Source organism: Phyllobates terribilis, unplaced genomic scaffold (assembly GCF_046119375.1).
Source record: "Phyllobates terribilis strain yellow unplaced genomic scaffold, ASM4611937v1 Scaffold_7__3_contigs__length_470593459, whole genome shotgun sequence".
Taxonomy (NCBI): domain Eukaryota; kingdom Metazoa; phylum Chordata; class Amphibia; order Anura; family Dendrobatidae; genus Phyllobates; species Phyllobates terribilis.
In genome coordinates this window covers 469,662,444-469,680,870 of record NW_027362767.1, presented here as the reverse complement: position 1 = coordinate 469,680,870, position 18,427 = coordinate 469,662,444, and the positions used below count along the sequence as shown (strand labels likewise).

The window sequence follows — 18,427 nt, the reverse complement described above, 5'->3', positions numbered from 1 at the left end:
TTATAAAATGTGTTCAAAGTGCTGCCCATTGTGTTGGATTGTCAATGCAACCCTCTTCTCCCACTCTTGAAACACTGATCGCAACACCGCAGAAGAAATGCTAGCACAGGCTTCCAGTATCTGTTGTTTCAGATGCTGCACATCTCGTATCTTGATGGTATTGTATAGTATATGGGGTACAAAGATAGTGGGGCCATTCTTCATCAACGGAAACCTCAATGCCACTGGAAATCTGAAATTGCTACATAATGATGTGTTGCCCTCTCTATGCACTGAAGATGGCACGTTCCCTGGGTTTTTCCAACAAGATGGCGCACCACCACATTATGGGTGTCAGGTCCGAGCATTCCTACATGAACAGTTTCCTGGGAAGTGGATTGGTCGTCGTGGGTCAGTTGAATGGCCACCAAGGTCTCCCGATTTGAACCCCTTAGACTTTTATCTTTGGGGTCATCTGAAGGCAATTGTCTATGCTGTGAAGATACGAGATGTGCAGCATCTGAAACAATGGATACTGGGAGCCTGTGCTAGCATTTCTTCTGCGGTGTTGCTATCAGTGTGTCTCATTAAGTTTGATGTGTCACATGACCCTCTTCCCATTCAAAAAACTAAAGTTGGATCCAAAATGGCCGACTTCAAAATGGCCGCCATGGTCACCACCCATCTGGAAAAGTTTTCCCCCTCCCATATACTAATGTGCCACAAACAGGAAGTCGATATCACCAACCATTCCCATTTAATTTATTTGTATCCATATAAATGGCCCACTATGTATGTATGTATGTATGTATGTATTTATGTATGTATGTATGTATATGTACATATATGCATACAATTTTTTTTCCCTTTTATTTCACTTTCTGACACTTTTACACTTTGTCCACTATGGGACTTTAATTATTTGCAGGCTGATCGCTTCTATAGCATACGGATGCAGCAGGCTGTCAGCTCTGCACTGGCACAAGTTAGATAGATCACGCACTGTGCATGATCTAACTAACTTGCTGATGCCTGACTACATTGGATCACCATGGCAACAATCGGGACCCCGTGCTGACAGCGCGGGCTCTCCGATCCAATGTTAGAGGGGTCTGTCTTATTTCTGCCTGCTCCGGAAATGGTGCGATCGACTTTGATCGCAGCATTTCTGGGATTAATGTGCCGGGAGCGGTGCAGGAACGCTCCTGGCACAGAGTACCGGGTGTCATCTTTCACAATCAGCTGACACCCGGCTGCGCTCGCGTCCTCACAGCCTCTGTGCAGGCGCAATCACATTGTGTGGAATAGTAAGTACCTGGTCATTAAGGCCCAGGGCACAGACGTATTATTACGCCTCATGTCAAAAAGGGGTTAATTGGTGTTCTTTTCCTGAAATTCTATGCCCTTTTTCTCCACACATACCTTTCATCATAGTGGCCAAAAAGTTCTATTTTACCCTCATCGGTCCACAGGACTTGTTTCCAAAATGCACGAGGCTTGTTTAGATATTTTTTTGCATGCTGCTGATGCTGAATTTTATGGCGAGGACGCAGGAGAGGTTTTCTTCTGATGAGTCTTCCATGGAGGCCATATTTGTGCAGGTGGTGCAGGAGAACAATGTACCACAACTCCAGAGTCTGCTAAATCCTTCTGAAGGTCTTTAGCAGTCAAGCAGGGGTTCTGATTTGCCTCTCTAGCAATCCTACCAGCAGCTCTCACTGGAATTTTGTTTGGTTTTCCAGACCTTTTTTTGACCTCCACTGTTCCTGGGAACTGCAATTTCTTAATTACATTTCAAACTGAGGAAAGGGCAACTTGAAAACGCTTTGCTATCTTCTTATAGCCTTCTCCTGCTTTGTGGCCTCTACCATTTTCAGAGAGCTAGGCAGCTGCTTAGAAGAACCCATGGCTGCAGTTTTTTGGCACAAGGTTAGAGGAGGTTGGGTTTTCATAAAGCTGAGAAATTTGCATCACCTGGCTTTTCCTAACGATGATGGTGAACAGGCCATAACCCTAACAGGCTAATTAAGTTCTGAAACCATGGTCAAATTTATCTGAGCACACAAATATCCAAGGGTACCAAAACTTTCCTCATTTTCCTTTTTGTAATTTTTAAAATGGAAAAAAATGACAATACATATATATTTTTTTGCCTTAATAAAATTTAAATGTGCCTTTTAACCCTTCTTCCTGTGAGTGGCAGTTGTGTATTGCTCTCTAGGCTCCTCCTGCCAGTTCCTGGATCACTTTGCCACCTGGCTTCCTCACTTTCTATCCTGTGACATCCCCACTCTCATCATGGGAGACTTTAACATCCCCATTGATGATCTCCTCTCCCAATCTGCCTCTCATCTACTTCCTCTAACCTCCTCATTCGGCATCTCAGTTTAATAACTCTCCTACTCATGAAGACAGGAATACCCTGGACCTGGTCTTCTCCCGTCTCTGCTCGCTGCATGACTTTACTAACTTCCCTCTCCCACTCTTGGACCACAATCTTCTTTCCTTCTCTGTCAAGAATGGTCTCCTCACCCGGGACACCCCCACTTATCACACTTATAGGAATACAGGTACCATTAATACCCCACAGCTTATGGACAATCTACAATCATCTTTAGCCCCCATCTCCTCCCTCTCCTGTCCAGACTTAGCATTGCAAACTACAACTGAAGAGTGCCCTAGCAGCACCTTCTACATGCAGAAAGACCCTACACAGACAACGGCGGCCCTGGCACACGATTCAAACGCATTTTCTTCAGCGTTGCTCAAGGTGTGCTGATCGTCAGTGGAGAAAATCACTTTTAGCAGAAGACTTCATCCACTATAAATTCATGCTGAAAACCTATAACTTTGCCCTTCATCTGGCTAAACAATCCTACTTCACCACCCTCATCACTTCACTATCCAACAATCCAAAACGACTTTTTGAAACCTTAAACTCCCTCCTGAAACCTAAAGCACAGGCCCCCATCACCAACCTCAGCAGTGAGGATCTGGTTACTTACCACATCCATCAGGACATCTCAACCCGATCTCCTCAGTGCCTGGATCCCCTTCCCTGCTGCACTTCAAGCTCACTAGCCATCTTTGAGCCTGTCACAGAAGAAGTTACCTAGTTTCTCGCTTCTTCTCGACCTACAACCTGCAACAGTGACCCCATTCCGTCACACCTCCTGCAGTCCCTCTCACCGGCGGTCACCGTTCACCTGGCTAAAATATTTAACCTCTCTCTTTCTTCAGGTATCTTTCCCTCCTCATTTAAACACGCCATCACAACCCCTTTACTTAAAAAGCCATCCCTGGACCAGAACTGCGCTGCTAACTACAGACCTGTCTCTAATCTTCCATTCATCTCTAAACTTCTGGAACTCCTGGTCCACTCCCGTCTAATCTGCTAGCTCTCAGATAACTCTCTCCTCGACCCTCTACAATCTGGTGTCCGCTCTTTACACTCCACTGAAACTGCGCTCACTAAAGTCTCTAATGATCTACTGACAGCCAAATCCAAAGGTCACTGCTCCCTGCTGATCTCCTGGATCTCTCTGCAGCATTTGACACTGTGGATCACCAGCTCCTCCTCACTATGCTCCGCTTTATAGGCCTCAAGGACACTGTTCTCTACTGGTTCTCCTCCTTCGTCTCTGACCTCTGTCTCTTCACTGTATCTTTTGTTGGCTCCTCTTCCTCTCCTTGTCCTCTTACTATTGGGGTTCGACAGGGCTCAGTCCTAGGCCTCCTCCTCTTCTCTCTATACACTGCCCCTATTGGACAAACAATCAGCAGATTTGGGTTCCGGTACCATCTCAATGCTGATGACACCCAATTATACACTTCTTCCCCTGACATCACCCCTACCCAAATACCAAGGATTGTCCATCTACGGTCTCTAACATCATGTCCTCCCTCTATCTGACACTGAATCTCTCCAAAACTGAACTTTTTGTGTTCCTCCCCTCTACTAACCCAACTGTACCTAACATCGAAATTACCTTGGAGGGTTCAACCATAACTCCCAGCAGCACGCCCGCTGCCTTGGGGTCATTTTCGACACTAACCTTTCCTTTACTCCCTATAATCCGATCACTCACTCGCTCTTGTCACCTTCATCTTAAAAACATCTCCAGCATCCGACCTTTTCTCACCTTTGAAACTGCTAAAACTCTTACTGTCCCTCTCTTTCACTCTCGTCTGGACTACTGCAACTCTCTTCTGATCGGTCTCCGTCTTGCCAAACTTTCTCCTCTCCAATCCGTCCTGAATGCGGCAGCCACGGTCGTATTTCTGTCCAGCTGTTTCACCGATGCCTCCATCTTGTGCCAGTCATTACACTGGTTACCCAATCGCTACAGGGTCCAATATAAACTCATCGCTCTCACCCACAAAGCTCTCCACAGTTCTGGACCGCCTTATATCTCCTCTCTCGTCTCTGTCTATCGCCCTACACGTGCCCTCCATTCTACAAATGACCTAAGACTAACATCCCCCATAATCCAAACCTCGCACCTACGTCTCTAAGACTTCTCTCGTGCTGCGCCAGTTCTCTGGAATGCTCTACCCCAGACGATCCGACTGATGCCTAGCCACCACTTCTTCAAGCGCACTTTAAAAACCCATCTATTTAAACAAGCCTACCACCTCAACTACTCAGTAAACTAACCTTCCCCTGTTCCCTCCTTCTAAATATTATTCAGAATCTGTTCCCTTCTCTTCATCTGTCTCCACACCCTCCATGCACACGATAACTGCACTCGATACTTGAGTATTGCACTTATCCATACTGGCTGATGACCGGATCATACAGCTTTATATGAAAATCCCTATTTATTATAATTGCCAGCAATGAAATAACAAGCACCTTTCACCTATTGTGTCCCCCCATTTCCTTGTAGATTGTAAGCAGCGAGCAGCCGGACCCTCACTCCTAACTATTTAAACGGTCTTACCTTGTATTGAATTTATTGTATGTGCATGACTTCGCTTAATTGTAAAGTGCTGCGGAATATGTTGCCGCTATATAAATAAAAATTATTATTATTTACAGGTCATTTCATCTTCAACTTGCTTTAACTGTTCACAATAACAGTAATTTTGACCAGGGGAGCCCAAACTTTTACATGCCACTGTATTTAGTGTTACTGTGTAGCAATTGGCTCAGTTCACTATATTGGCTTGACCAACAACAGCATACACTCAAGCAGCATATAAATTCTTTATTAATGAAAAAAGACGTAAATAAGCAATATAGAGTTAAAAAGGTGCCTCACACTGTAAGCAACCTTAAAATAGACCTGCTAATATCTGTTTGGAGCTCCCTGTTCGCAAACTGTCTCAATCTTTATAAATATTCCAAAATGGATGTCTAAATACTAAAAAGAGAGTTTCATGGTAACCTAGGTAAGATACATTTAGTCAAGAAGAATGCAAAGCAGCTGCACCCAATGTCTAGCAGTAATGATAGTGATTTGGTAGAGAGTAATGCTATTTCTAATGTAAACTGCATAATACTTTAACCAAACAGCAGAGTGTCAATCACAGCAAATACCTTCTGATTAAGGTGCATACAGTCAGGTAAAATGCAGAGCAGGTCCAATATCCTTCCACCCCGACGCGCGTTTTGTTGCACTTGCTCGGGTGACTTGTCAGGGAGGGGGATGTTAGCACATTAAATGCACATTGGCTGCCAAAAGAGATCTGGATTGCTAGTCACCTGACCGTCGCATTATTTCTGTAAGTATTCACGGCGCATGATGGGAAAAGACACACTGAATCCAGCCATATATCACTTAGTTTACTGGGTGCAGGAGTTGTGACACAATCAGAGTTTTTAGATGTAGCAGAGCTCATAAAGCTGACCCCGTCCACACCATGGCTGACCTCGCCCATACCAGGCTGTCTATGTACACTGTCCTTCATAAAAACGGAGGAGAAAATTTCCATCGTACTCACATTTTATGAAACATTTGTCTTTATTTTCCGGGGTGCCATTCCAATGATGCTGACCAACCAGAAATACCCAATGCAAAAAAGAGGTGGACAGGCACATCCAATATTAAAACATCTTCAAGCTTTATTCAAATACATATCTTTAAAAATACATACAAGGGTGATGTGGTACAGGAACTTCTCTGCCGTGTGTCTGACGCCTACTGCGCCCTTAGAGCGGAATACAGAGGGGTTACAAATACATTAAAACCATATGTTGTCATGTGCTAACTAATTAATCAAATCATGTAGCAATCATGAGGGAACAGTCTCCACAGTGAGTAGGGAAAGAAAGAAAGATGGAAAAAGAAAAAGAAAGAAAGACACAAAACATATACACAATGAAGTGACTCAATAGTTACCAAACAGAGCATTAATAGACAATATGACAAGGACAACCGCAGGTATATATGTAGAAAGAAATAGCATATTCATAATTGGTGTAAACTACATTCATGATATACATATTGTGTCATTTCTGTAATTTTTATTTATTTATCACTTATATAGCGCCATTAATTCCACAGCGCTTTACAGACATTATCATTACTGTCCCCATTGGGGCTCACAATCTAAATTCCCTATCAGTATGTCTATAGAGTAAAAACCTAGAAGTCTGAACTGAAACATAAATTGATGTGCATGCAAAATGTAAATGCATGTTCACACAAGGCCACTAGACAAAGAAAAATCAAAGACAAGCTAAATACCCATTTACTTCCAGTTACTTGGGTAAATCGCACAGTGCAAAAATAATAATAAATAATGAAGGGGATTCAGTTAACATAATTTTGATCAAAATAATGTAAAAGCTATCCCGCCACGTCACGGCAACCCTTATGGGACAGTCCTAACTCTAATATTAAAACCTTACCATTTGTCAAGTGACGTACATATGGATAAGGGCAGAGAGACTGAACCCCTAGTAAAAGCATAGACCTGAGGCAGAATGAACATTTCAGCTCAGACCAAGGGCGGCCACACCCTTATATGTACTAAAGCCCATTGTGTGAACATACATTTACATTTTGCATGCACATCAATTTATGTTTCAGTTCAGACTTCTAGGTTTTTTCTTTATAGTTTAGTGTGCTTCAGTGCATATAAGGGTGTGGCCGCCCTTTGTCTGATCTGAAAGGTTCATTCTGCCTCAGGTCTATGCTTCTACTAGGGGGTCAGTCTCTCTGCCCTTATCCATATGTACGTCACTTGACAAATGGTAAGGTATATTAGAGTTAGGACTGTCCCATAAGGGTTGCCGTGATGTGGCAGGATGGCCTTTTATATTATTTTGATCAAAATTATGTTAACTAAATACCCTTTATTATTTATCATTATTTTCATGCACTGTGCGATTTATCCATTTACTTCCAGTTACTTGGGTATTTTGCTTGTCTTTGGTTTTTCTATGTCTATAGAGTGTGAGAGGAAACCGGAGAACCCAGAGGAAACCCACACAAACATGAGGAGAACATACAAACTCCTTGCAGATGTTGTCCTTGGTGGAATATGAACCCAGAACCCCAGGGCTACAAGGCTGCAGTACTAACCACTGAGCCACCATACAGTGCTAACCACTGAGCCACCGTGCAGCCCTAATTCAAACCTTTTGGTTGCTTTGTGTCCAGGGAAATAATTCTGCTGCCGGCTACCACCTCCGTTCGGCTTTGTCACTTTCTCCAAACACCTGAAGCTATCCAGATTACCCTCATGTTTTTCTAAAAAAAAATGTTGAACTGCTCCTGATTATGTGATATTAGAAGGACCGGGACCCAAGAATGAAGGACGCCTTGACGCTTGTTGTTGGGCGCACATATATTTTCCAATTTATGCGCAAAGTACCTTCCTTTACTGTAATTTTTCATATTAATATTAGAGATTTTTTTTTTTGCTATTTCATGTGTACATTTTGTAACGCTTTCATAATTATTTATAGTAGAAACGTAGTTTCTATGTCTCAGAGCAATTACTCTTAGCAATTTAGGATGCAACTTTGACGATTTTCCATATGTGATATTATTATTATTAATATTATAAATGTGTTCCGCAGTCTTTTTTTAATTTATGACTTGTGCATGCTATAAACCATATTTTTCAGACTATAAGACATACCTAGGTTTTAGAGGAGGAAAAAAAAAATGAAGCAAAAAATGTGGTCATGAAGCCCTGTTATGGGGAAGGAGGTCTGCTGCTGACACTGTTATAGGGGTAATGTCCCCCAATTCTGTATAAATATCCACCATGCTGGTATGCATGGCACCCCTCATCATGGCTTGCATGACACCCTTAATCCCTCATCCTGGTATGCATGGCACCCTTAATCCCTCATCCTGGTATGCATGGCACCCCTCATCCTGGTATGCATGGCACCCCTCATCCTGGCATGCATGGCACCCTTCATCCTGGCATGCATGGCACCCCTCATCCTGGCATGCATGGCACCCCTCATCCCTCATCCTGGTATGCATGGCACCCCTCATCCTGGTATGCATGGCACCCCTCATCCTGGTATGCATGGCACCCCTCATCCTGGTATGCATGGCACCCCTCATCCTGGTATGCATGGCACCCCTCATCCCTCAGCCTGGTATGCATGGCAACCCTCATCCCTCATCCTGGCATGCATGGCACCCCTCATCCTGGAATGCATGGCACCCCTCATCCTGGTATGCATGGCACCCATTATCGAATAGTCATTGCTCCCCATGTCCGGGACTGTGGACGTGAGGAGTAGTGACTATTCATTCTCCTTAATATCGCACACAGTGTAGCCGCTGCGCAGCTCCTGCAGCAGCTGCTCGGCGATCACGTGTGCCTGCTATTAAAGAGCATGAATATTCACTACTCTCCACACCCATGGGAGTGGGGAGCAGTGAATATTCATGCTGTTTAATAACTGGCACATGTGACCACCGAGCAGCTGCTGCAGGAGCTGGCGCTGCTGCTAACTTTGTGCCGCTATTAAGGAAAATAAATATTCACTGCTCCATACGCCCATGGGTGTGGGGAGCAGTGAATATTCATTTTCTTTAGCAACGGGCACAGTGTGGGCTGCAGCAGGCGGCTCCTGTTCCCCTCTCCTCCACCGCTGCCGCTCCCCCCACAGCACCCACCATCCGCAGCCACAGTATAGTACATTAGGACTATAAGATGCACTATAAGGATTTCATAAATGCTTTGGAACAAATGCAATGTCTGTCGTTTTGCACAAAAACTTTTGAGATAGATGGTAGTTTCATCTTTCATCAACTGTGAAACCAGCCATGTCATTCATGGCATAGTCTGCAATACTTGTGAAAAGAGGTATATAGGGTGCACAAGGCGCAAATGAAAAAGAATTGCAGAACACATTTATAATATCAATAATAATAAAAATATCACATATTCATTAGCAATTCGACATTTTTTAGAAAAACATGAGGGTAATCTGGATAGCTTCAGGTGTTTTGGTTTGGAGAAAGCGACAAAGCCGAATCAAGGTGGTAGCCGGCAGCAGAAGCTTTTCAGGAGAGAAGCCTTGTGGATTATTTCCCTGGACACGAAGCAACCAAAAGGTTTGAATTACAGAAATGACACCATTAGGGATGAGCGAGTATGTTCGGTTAACCCTTTCGGCGAGTATGCTCGGGCGAATACCGAGTATCTCAACTGTTTGACAGCTTTAATACATGTGAGGAAGGCTTGTTTCTTTCACATTCCTCACATGTATTAAAGCTGTCAAACAGTCGCAAATCATGAGCACGGGAGTGATTCAAACATATCACCAAGTACGCTGAAGATACTTGCCTGAGTATACCCGCCTAAAGGGTTAACCGAGCATACTCGCTCATCACTAGACACAATGTGTATATCATGAATGTAGTTTACACCAATTATGAATATGCTATTTCTTTCTACACATATACCTGCGGTTGTCTTTACCATATTATATTAATGCTCTGTTTGGTAACTATTCAGTCACTTCATTGTTGTATATGTTTTATGTGTTTTTAATCTTACTTTCTTTCTTTTTCTTTCTTTTTCCATCTTTCTTTTTCTTTCTTTTTCCATCTTTCTTTTTCTTTCTTTTTCCATCTTTCTTTTTCTTTCTTTTTCCATCTTTCTTTTTCTTTCTTTCCCTACTCACTGTGGAGGCTGTTCCCTCATGATTGCTACATGATTTGATTAATTAGTTCGCACATGACAAGATGTGGTTTGATGGTTTTAATGTATTTGTAACCCCTCTGTATTCCGCTCTAAGGGCGCAGTAGGCGTCAGACACACGGCAGAGCGGTTCCTGTACCACATCACCCTTGTATGGATTTTTAAAGATATGTATTTGAATAAAGCTTGAAGATGTTTTAATATTGGATGTGCCTGTCCACCTCTTTTTCGCATTGGATATTTCTGATTGGTCAGCAGCATTGGAATGGCACAATGGAATGACAACAGCACACAGCCTGATAAATGATACATCCCTGAAATCTGTCTCAGCCCCTACCTCATGCGGTCTTCAGATTACATAGCAAAAATCTGTTGACAGAATAGACCGGAACATGTCATGAGCACAACAGTCTTATATTTCTCCAAAAAGGCACACAGGCTTTATGGTGACTCTTTCAAAGAGGCACGTAAGCGTAGCGGTGCTAGCCGGAGGGGCGCGTAGCGATGCTAGCCGGAGGGGCGCGTAGCGATGCTAGCCGGAGGGATGCGTAGCGATGCTAGCCGGAGGGGCGTGTAGCGATGCTAGCCGGAGGAATGCGTAGCGATGCTAGCCGGAGGAGCGCGTAGCGGTGCTACTCGGAGGGGCGCGTAGCGGTGCTACTCGGAGGGGCGCGTAGCGGTGCTACTCGGAGGGGCGCGTAGCGGTGCTACCCGGAGGGGCACAATATTTTGCCAAATATTGTACATTGCAGAGAGGAGCGAGGCAGTTTGTAGCCACTTCTGTTATCTTTTGCTAGTTAAATAGCGCTCCATGAACAATGCCGATGCTTCTACTGCACCCCCCCAATCACATGATCACAGGTGTCTGCCAGGCATAGTGTACCAGTATCAGCACCAGTGATTTAGGTCACATTCGAGCGCGGTTTTCCTCTATGAGTATCACTCAGATATTAAATTAATTGTATCCCTATTTCTATAGCAATGTTATGGATGCTGGAGTAAGGAGGAGCCAAAACAAAGTCATAAAGGAACTTTCAGGCTTGGTTCTTAAAGGGAACCTGACAGCTGATTCATGCTGACGACCCACAGACAAAAAAACATGATAGAACAAAACCTGCAGCTGTGCTTTACTATAAGAGTTCACACTGCGTATAATACAGAGCAATGTGAGGAAACACCACATTGCACTCTGACCAATGCTATTCAATGAGTCCGTGCTCATCTGCATATTTTTTTCCCAGGTCGCAGCATGCTGTGTTTGGCCTCATATGTCAGACGAGACTCGCCAATGAAAGTGAATAGTGCGAGAAAAAAAACAGACAGCACATGGATCATGCGTATCCCATCCGATTTTTACGCACACATCTCAAAGGAAACCCAACATTTCCTCAGCCAAGTGCAGTAAATTCACAGTCATAACCTTCAGAATAGGTAGATGCATAGACGTATAGATAGAATAGCTAAATGTCCTGTAGACATCTAATTTCATAAGCCCTCTATATATAACAAACTTGCACCCTTTAGTGCCTTACATATACCACAAAGTGGTGTTTAGCCTGATTTAACCTAGTAAACATATAATAAAAAAAAACGACATGGGGTCTCCCGTATTTTTGATAACCAGCACAGGTAAAGCAGACCGCTGTTAGCTGGTATTATCAGGCTGGGAAGATCCCTGTCTATAGGGCCCTTCCCAGACTAAAAATACCAGCCATCATCCGCCCCATGAGAATCTCCAATTCTGGCGCTTTGCCCGGCTCTTCCTGATTGCCCTTGTGCTTTAACAATCGGGGTAATGGGGCTTGGGGTTGATCTCAGCTGTGATTTGTCATAAAACACAGCTGGCATCAAGACCTGGTGTTAGTAATAGAGAGGTGTCTATCAGACACCCCCATTACTAACCCAGTAATAAAAAATAAAAACACTCAAGCAAAAAATACTTTATTTGAAAAAAAAAAAACACTCCCCCACACTATCCCTGGTTCACCAATTTCTAAAAAAAAGGCATGCAGGTCCAATATAGTCCACCGAATCCGACGTAGTCCACCAATGGATATCTGAAAAAAACATAAAAAGAGACTAAAAAACAACACACTGTCCCTTGTTCACTAATTTATTAGAATAAAATGTTCCCACGCTGGTCCGACGTAGTCCAGCGTCCCCCGAATCCGGCCCCAGCCACTGTGACTAGCAGTAAGTAAAGTCACACTGCCCTCTGTGAGACCCGGCAACTCTGAGCGGTGTAGTTAGTGATGGCACCGCTGTTTAGAGCTGCTGGGTCTTGTGGAGCGCAACGGGAGCCGGCAACTCTTGAGTGTTGACGTCAGTATCCGGCGACTGTGAATAGCAGCAGCGTTACTAACTGGTTTCCACAGTCGCCGTGGCCAGATTCAGGGAACGCTGAACTATGTCAATCTGTGTGGGGATATTTCTTCTGATAAATTGGTGAACGAAGGAGTGTGTGTGTTTGTGGTTTTTTTTTGTCTTTCTCTTTTTATGTTTTTTAGGTTGGTGGACTACGTCTGATTACCTGGACTATGGCGGGTCTGCATGACTTTTTTTTTTTTGATAGACCCCTCTCCATTACTAACCCCAGGGCTTGATTTTTAACAATTCACAGCTGACATCAACCCCAATTACCATTACCTGATTGCCACCGCACCAGGGCAATCGGGAAGAGCAAAGCAAAGCATTAGAATTGGCGCATCTCATGTGATGCTGTACTTCTGGGGTGACTGCAGGGAGGTATTTTTAGGCTGGGAATGGCCAAATAACCAGGGACCTTCCCAGCCTGATAATATCCGCTCACAGCTGTCTGCTCTACCTTTGCTGGTTAAAAAAAATAGGGGGAACCCTACGTCATTTTTTATTATTATTTATTTGGTAAAACCAGTCTAAACAACCTTTAGTGCAACATGAAAGGCACTAAAAGGTTCAACTTTATTATATGTAAGGGGCTTGTGAAATTATATATCTACAAGATATCTATGTATTCTATCTATTATCCATCTAATATTTTTCTATCATCTATATATTTTTATAAGATTGATTTATTCGTTTGTAAACTTGCTTGAAGTTACATAGAGTATTAATATAGTATGTAAAAGATGTTAAAAACCTATTGCATACACATGTCATACGGATCCTAGGCGAGAAAAAAATCGCACTTTCCCATGACATTTGTCCAACTTTTCTGGATCAAAATCAGAGCAATTATTTTATATTCTGTGATGACACCGCTTTTATTCTAAATGATGTCAGACGTATTATTCAGTAGGCCCAGGGACATGATCTATTGTTCATATGAGCCTGAACGTTGACTCTTGTTGTAGATTGAATTGATGTTTGTTAATTTGGTGAATGCCTGCTGACTACCTATTGTAGCAGTCCATGCAAATTGTTGTTCTGCAAACATTGAAGGACAAAATATGCAGGTTAATTAAACACTCAAACAATGGGCGATGACCTCCTCCCACCTTGCCCCAAACCTGTAGATAATGGTCTGAATGACAGCTATGGGTATAAAAATGACCTCTCTCCTTCTGCAGGGAGACTTTACAGGACCGCAACCAAGGACCCATGGCACCAACTGGAGAAATACAGATCTGCTCCATTGACTATCACTGGACCCTCCAAGACATTTGGAGAAACCAGATTGTTCCAATCAGGTCACTTGGCCACATACCTCAATGTACTCTGTTTGCTTCCTAAACGTGCCGCTACCTCCTCTCTGTGGGGTGTCCGCCAAAAGTAGTATTCTGCCCATAGGGAAGGAGTGCAGACACTCAGTGGGATGAGTTTTTCTAAAAACAGTCAGGCAAGCGGATAAGACACCCACTGACCTTCGTGTCTCCACGTTTGGTGACAGCAGTGGGATACTACTCAGCCTGGCTTATTCGGGGGAGCTGCAGGGGACTGGTGTTCATAGACACTGTCCAAGAGCTCCACAACCAGGGGGGGCAGATGGACAGACCCAGCAGACCAGGGGTGAGGCATACACAGCAGGTTTTGGATGCCACCATGTCCAACCCCATCAGCTCGGGGCTTGAGAAGAGGACCGGAGTGGCTATACAGCCTCAATAAGAAACTGCAACTACAGAAGTTGTGCCAATTTTGACTGGTCGAATAGAGAGCCACCGACACCCGGCTGGATGTGATCCAGGAATTGGTCTTTTGGGATGACCAGAACATTATGGAAAATGAGGAGTTTGACCTAGAGGAATGGAACTGCGTGCCAAATCAAGGATCCAGTGCCAGTCTGGAATCAAATATTCAGTCCCAGGAGGAGTTGGTGGCATTGGGACCCGGAGCCTCAAGCAAGAGAAGGAGCTGGAAAAGTTGTTCCATCGGTATGGGCAAATCCATACCATCGCGCTGAAGAATCGCGGAGAAGGCGGTGCCACACCATTCGCCTTCATCAGCTTCCAGTATTGACTGTATGTTGTGGACGCAATAGATACTAGTTCGAGAGTTTCCATGGGGCTAGATGACTGGCTGGTTCCCATCTGGCTTCCCCGAATGTCTCCATGGGTTCCAGGCAACGGAAAGGTCCCAACTGACAACCCCAAACATCATATCCGTGGGGCCAGGTGACATCATCCCAATCTGGTCTCCCCAAATCTATCCATGGACCCTCTGATGGTCAATGGAGCAGATCCGTATTTTTCCAGTCAGGGCCATATAGATTTAGGCCAGAATCATGTAGAATCCAAATCTGTGTCTCTTTGCTTAAAGCCATGCTACCAAGCTGATGATCTGAGAGAGTCTCTGATCTTTGCTTTGATTCTCCTTGTACAGTCTTTCTGACTCTCCTTGATTCTGCTTGCAGCACTACAGACATCCCTGTTTATATTTAAATCTGTGTAAGGTTGTTATTCACAGGTCAAGGGTCCGGGATGAGGGTGGAAGGGGCTTATGACTCATTGTTTGAGCATTTAATCAACTTGCATAATTTGTATCCATCCTGCTCTTTAGATTCACATCTAGCTGGCTTAGTACAATATGTCATTAGCATATTAATAAACATCATTGTTTCCAAGCGAAGAGAAGTCAACATTCAGTTTTATACACATAATACTGTGTCCTCCTTGACCAGCCACAGAAATACACATACATTTATAAGTCAACATAAACATGATAGTGTACTTCTCTTGGCTTAACAAATGTAATCGTCTGAATGATTAAGATTATAAGCTGTATCGTCACAACTAGTAGCAGAGCAACATGTCAGACCATCCTGCTGATTTGGGCATGATCTATCAACTTTTTTATATGTTTGGGGCCTCCTGACTGTCTTCAATGTCTGACCATGTGGACCATCTCTATCCAGCCCTGACTCAATAATACACACCTCTACACTTTACTTCGTTCTCTTTTACTTCAGGAACCACGTTTAGGTAACCGTAGTGCGGGTTCTGCCGATGAGAGTGATGACATTTTCAAAAAGAATCCTCGAAGACTCCTAAAGCCATCAGGTACAGCCATAAACATTGCTATCTGGTACTTATTTTATACTGTCCTCATGAAAATTGTGTTCTCAAAAACTCACACATTTACTTGTGTTTATTCAGACTACAGTAAATCTGTGATAGATTTACGGCCGGAAGAAAAGCCAGGAGAAGGAAACGCAATGGGTGATCGGAGCAAGTCTGTTCCTGGTCTCAATGCTGAGGTGGTGTGTATTTATGCGATGAGTTGTCTTGTTCGTACAGCTGTATTGACAGGTCATCGTTGTATATTTCCATAATTCAACATACATAGAAATGCAGGAACCAATATTGTGCTTCTGTAGGTCTCAAGTTTCTTCCAGATGCAAATGGAGGAGTTCTATTCTCGCCGATTTCCAGAAATATGGCCCATTTAGATATTCGGAGAATGAGCGTTCATTGGAACACTTGTTCCCGACTATCGGCTGTTCTAAACCCGTGGGAAACGCCAGCAAATTACCAAAATGCCTATTTTGTCAGGTGCAATGACATTTAATGCCTGTTTTACATGGCGTGATCGTGGCTGTTTAACAGTCACCAATCGGCTACATGCAAGGCAAATCAGTAAGCGCCCATTTACTGGCCTGTTTACTGGGCCGACCACAATTGCACACAGCTTATAAAGACGATAGTGTTATAATTAATGCAGTAATATCACCATGTGATCGTCAACATGCGTCCTGGCTACACCGGGCTAAATGGTGCCTAGAACAATGATTTTAAAACTGAACTGTTTAGATTGCCCAATTATCATTCCTGCAAATGCTCATTTCCAGATTATTGGCTCTTCTAAATGGGCCCTAAACTAAAAATCAATGTTATTGGCAGCTCACCCAACCCCCCTACCACCCATGTGAACAGAACTTATACTGCCGATAGCATTCTATTCTTTGTGCACAGATCAGTCTGGTTAACGGTCATTCTCTTAACTTAAATTTGTGATTAGCAAAATAAACAGACAAGTAAAAGGCCGCGGGCCACCTAAACCTGGCATTATAGAGGTATTTGAAGCCAGGACACCCGGAGACCATTATATAAACTGCTTATTGGTTCAGAACTTCCAGGACTCCATGTGCTCTGTCCACATGGCTGTGCCGGCTGTCTGTGACCGGAAGTACAGTGTTCATGTGATCTCCGGGTTAGCTTTGTTCTCGGATTGCTTTGATCATTGTTAAAGTGTTAGTTTTGCTGGGAGTGTCATAATTTACCAGATTACCAAACTATTTTCATGTAGGAAGAGGAAGATGAAGATATTGATAACCTGGTGGAGATTCATCGCTTGACCACAGCTAGAAGCAGCCTGCGCAGTGGGACTTCCACGGTAAATCCCTACTACATGCTTCTTTTAGGGGCCAGCATAAAGTCCAGATCACCAGATGGAGCAATTTTACAGGATTTGCTTATTCGATCTTCATTTATTCTGCAGCCAAATTATCCATAATGTTTCCATGAGTCTCCCATCTTCATTAAATATGAATTAAGTAATCAAAACTGACGTAAAGGAAGAGTGTAAGAATTGCCCAGGAGTGCACATAAAGGACTCTGGCATCTGTTGGGCTGTCATAGGCATCACCATACATTACTGTACTGGGCCCATTAGAGGAAGTAGTTGTGATGGCTCCTTCCTAGATTACACAGGACATGTACCTGTTGCATTATACAGTTAAAACCAGAAGTTTCCATCCACTATAAAAAAAAAAAAAAAAAAGTCACATCTGTTTTTCTCAATATCTGACATAAAATCAGAATAAACCTTTCCCATTTTAGGACAATTAGGATTATACCATAATGTTTAATATTTGCCAAATGCCAGAATGAGAGAGAGAGAATGTATTAAGGCATTTTTATTACTTACTGCAAAGTCAAACGTTTACATACACTAAGATTACTATGCCTTTAAACAATTCTGGACTGCCCATATGATGATGACATGTGCTTGGAAGCTTCTGATAGTTTTTTTGGCAACATCTGAGTTTGAGACCCACTTGTGGATGTATTTTAATGCCCACCTGAATCACACTGCTTTTTGAGTAGCATCATGGGAAAGTCCAAAGAAATCAGCCAAGATATCAGGAAGAGAATTGTGGACTTGCACAAATCTGGCTCATCCTTGGGTACAATTTCAAGATACCTGAAAGTGCCTTGTTCATCTGTACAAACAATTATACGCAAGTACAAACAAGATGGGAATGTCCAGCCATCATACCGCTCAGGAAGGAGATGGGTTCTGTGTCCCAGAGATGAACGTGCTTTGCTACGACATGTGTATATCAACCCAAGGACAAAAACAAAAGACCTTGTGAAGATGATGGCGGAAGCTGGGAAGATTGTGTCAATATCTACAGTGAAACGAGTACTGTATCAACATGTGCTGAAAGACTACTCTGCCAGGAAGAAGCCATTACTCCAAAAGAAACCTAAAAAAGACAGATTAATGTTTGAAAATGCACACAGGGACAATGACCTTAGTTTTTGGAGACATTTTCTGTGGTCTGATGAAACTAAAATTGAACTTTTTGGGCATAAAGACCATCATTACATTTGGAGGAAGAAAGCTTGGAAGCCGAAGAACACCATCCCAACTGTGAAACAAGGGGGTGACAGCATCATGTTGTGGGGTTGTTTTGTTGCAGGAGGGACTGGTACACTTCACAAAATAGATGGCATCATGAGAAAAGAAGATTATGTGGCAATACTGAAGCAACGTCTCAAGACATCAGCCAGAAAGTTAAAGCTTGGGCAGAAATGGATCTTCCAAATGGACAATGACCTGAAGCATACTGCCAAAATGATAACAAAGTGGCTTAAGGATAACAAAGTCAATGTTTTGGAGCGGC

At 43.3% G+C, this 18,427-nt stretch overlaps 1 protein-coding gene across 3 annotated transcripts in view; it reads left to right on the top strand.

Annotated features, from left to right (window-relative positions):
• The window catches only part of SYTL4 (synaptotagmin like 4), a 238,367-nt gene that overhangs the window by 180,497 nt on the left and 39,443 nt on the right, over nt 1-18,427 (top strand). For all 3 annotated transcript variants that reach the window (XM_073642212.1, XM_073642213.1, XM_073642214.1), the window contains 3 exons: nt 15,488-15,578; nt 15,675-15,778; nt 16,825-16,911. In XM_073642212.1, coding sequence (XP_073498313.1) covers nt 15,488-15,578; nt 15,675-15,778; nt 16,825-16,911 — 282 coding nt within the window. The remainder of the gene's footprint in view (nt 1-15,487; nt 15,579-15,674; nt 15,779-16,824; nt 16,912-18,427) is intronic.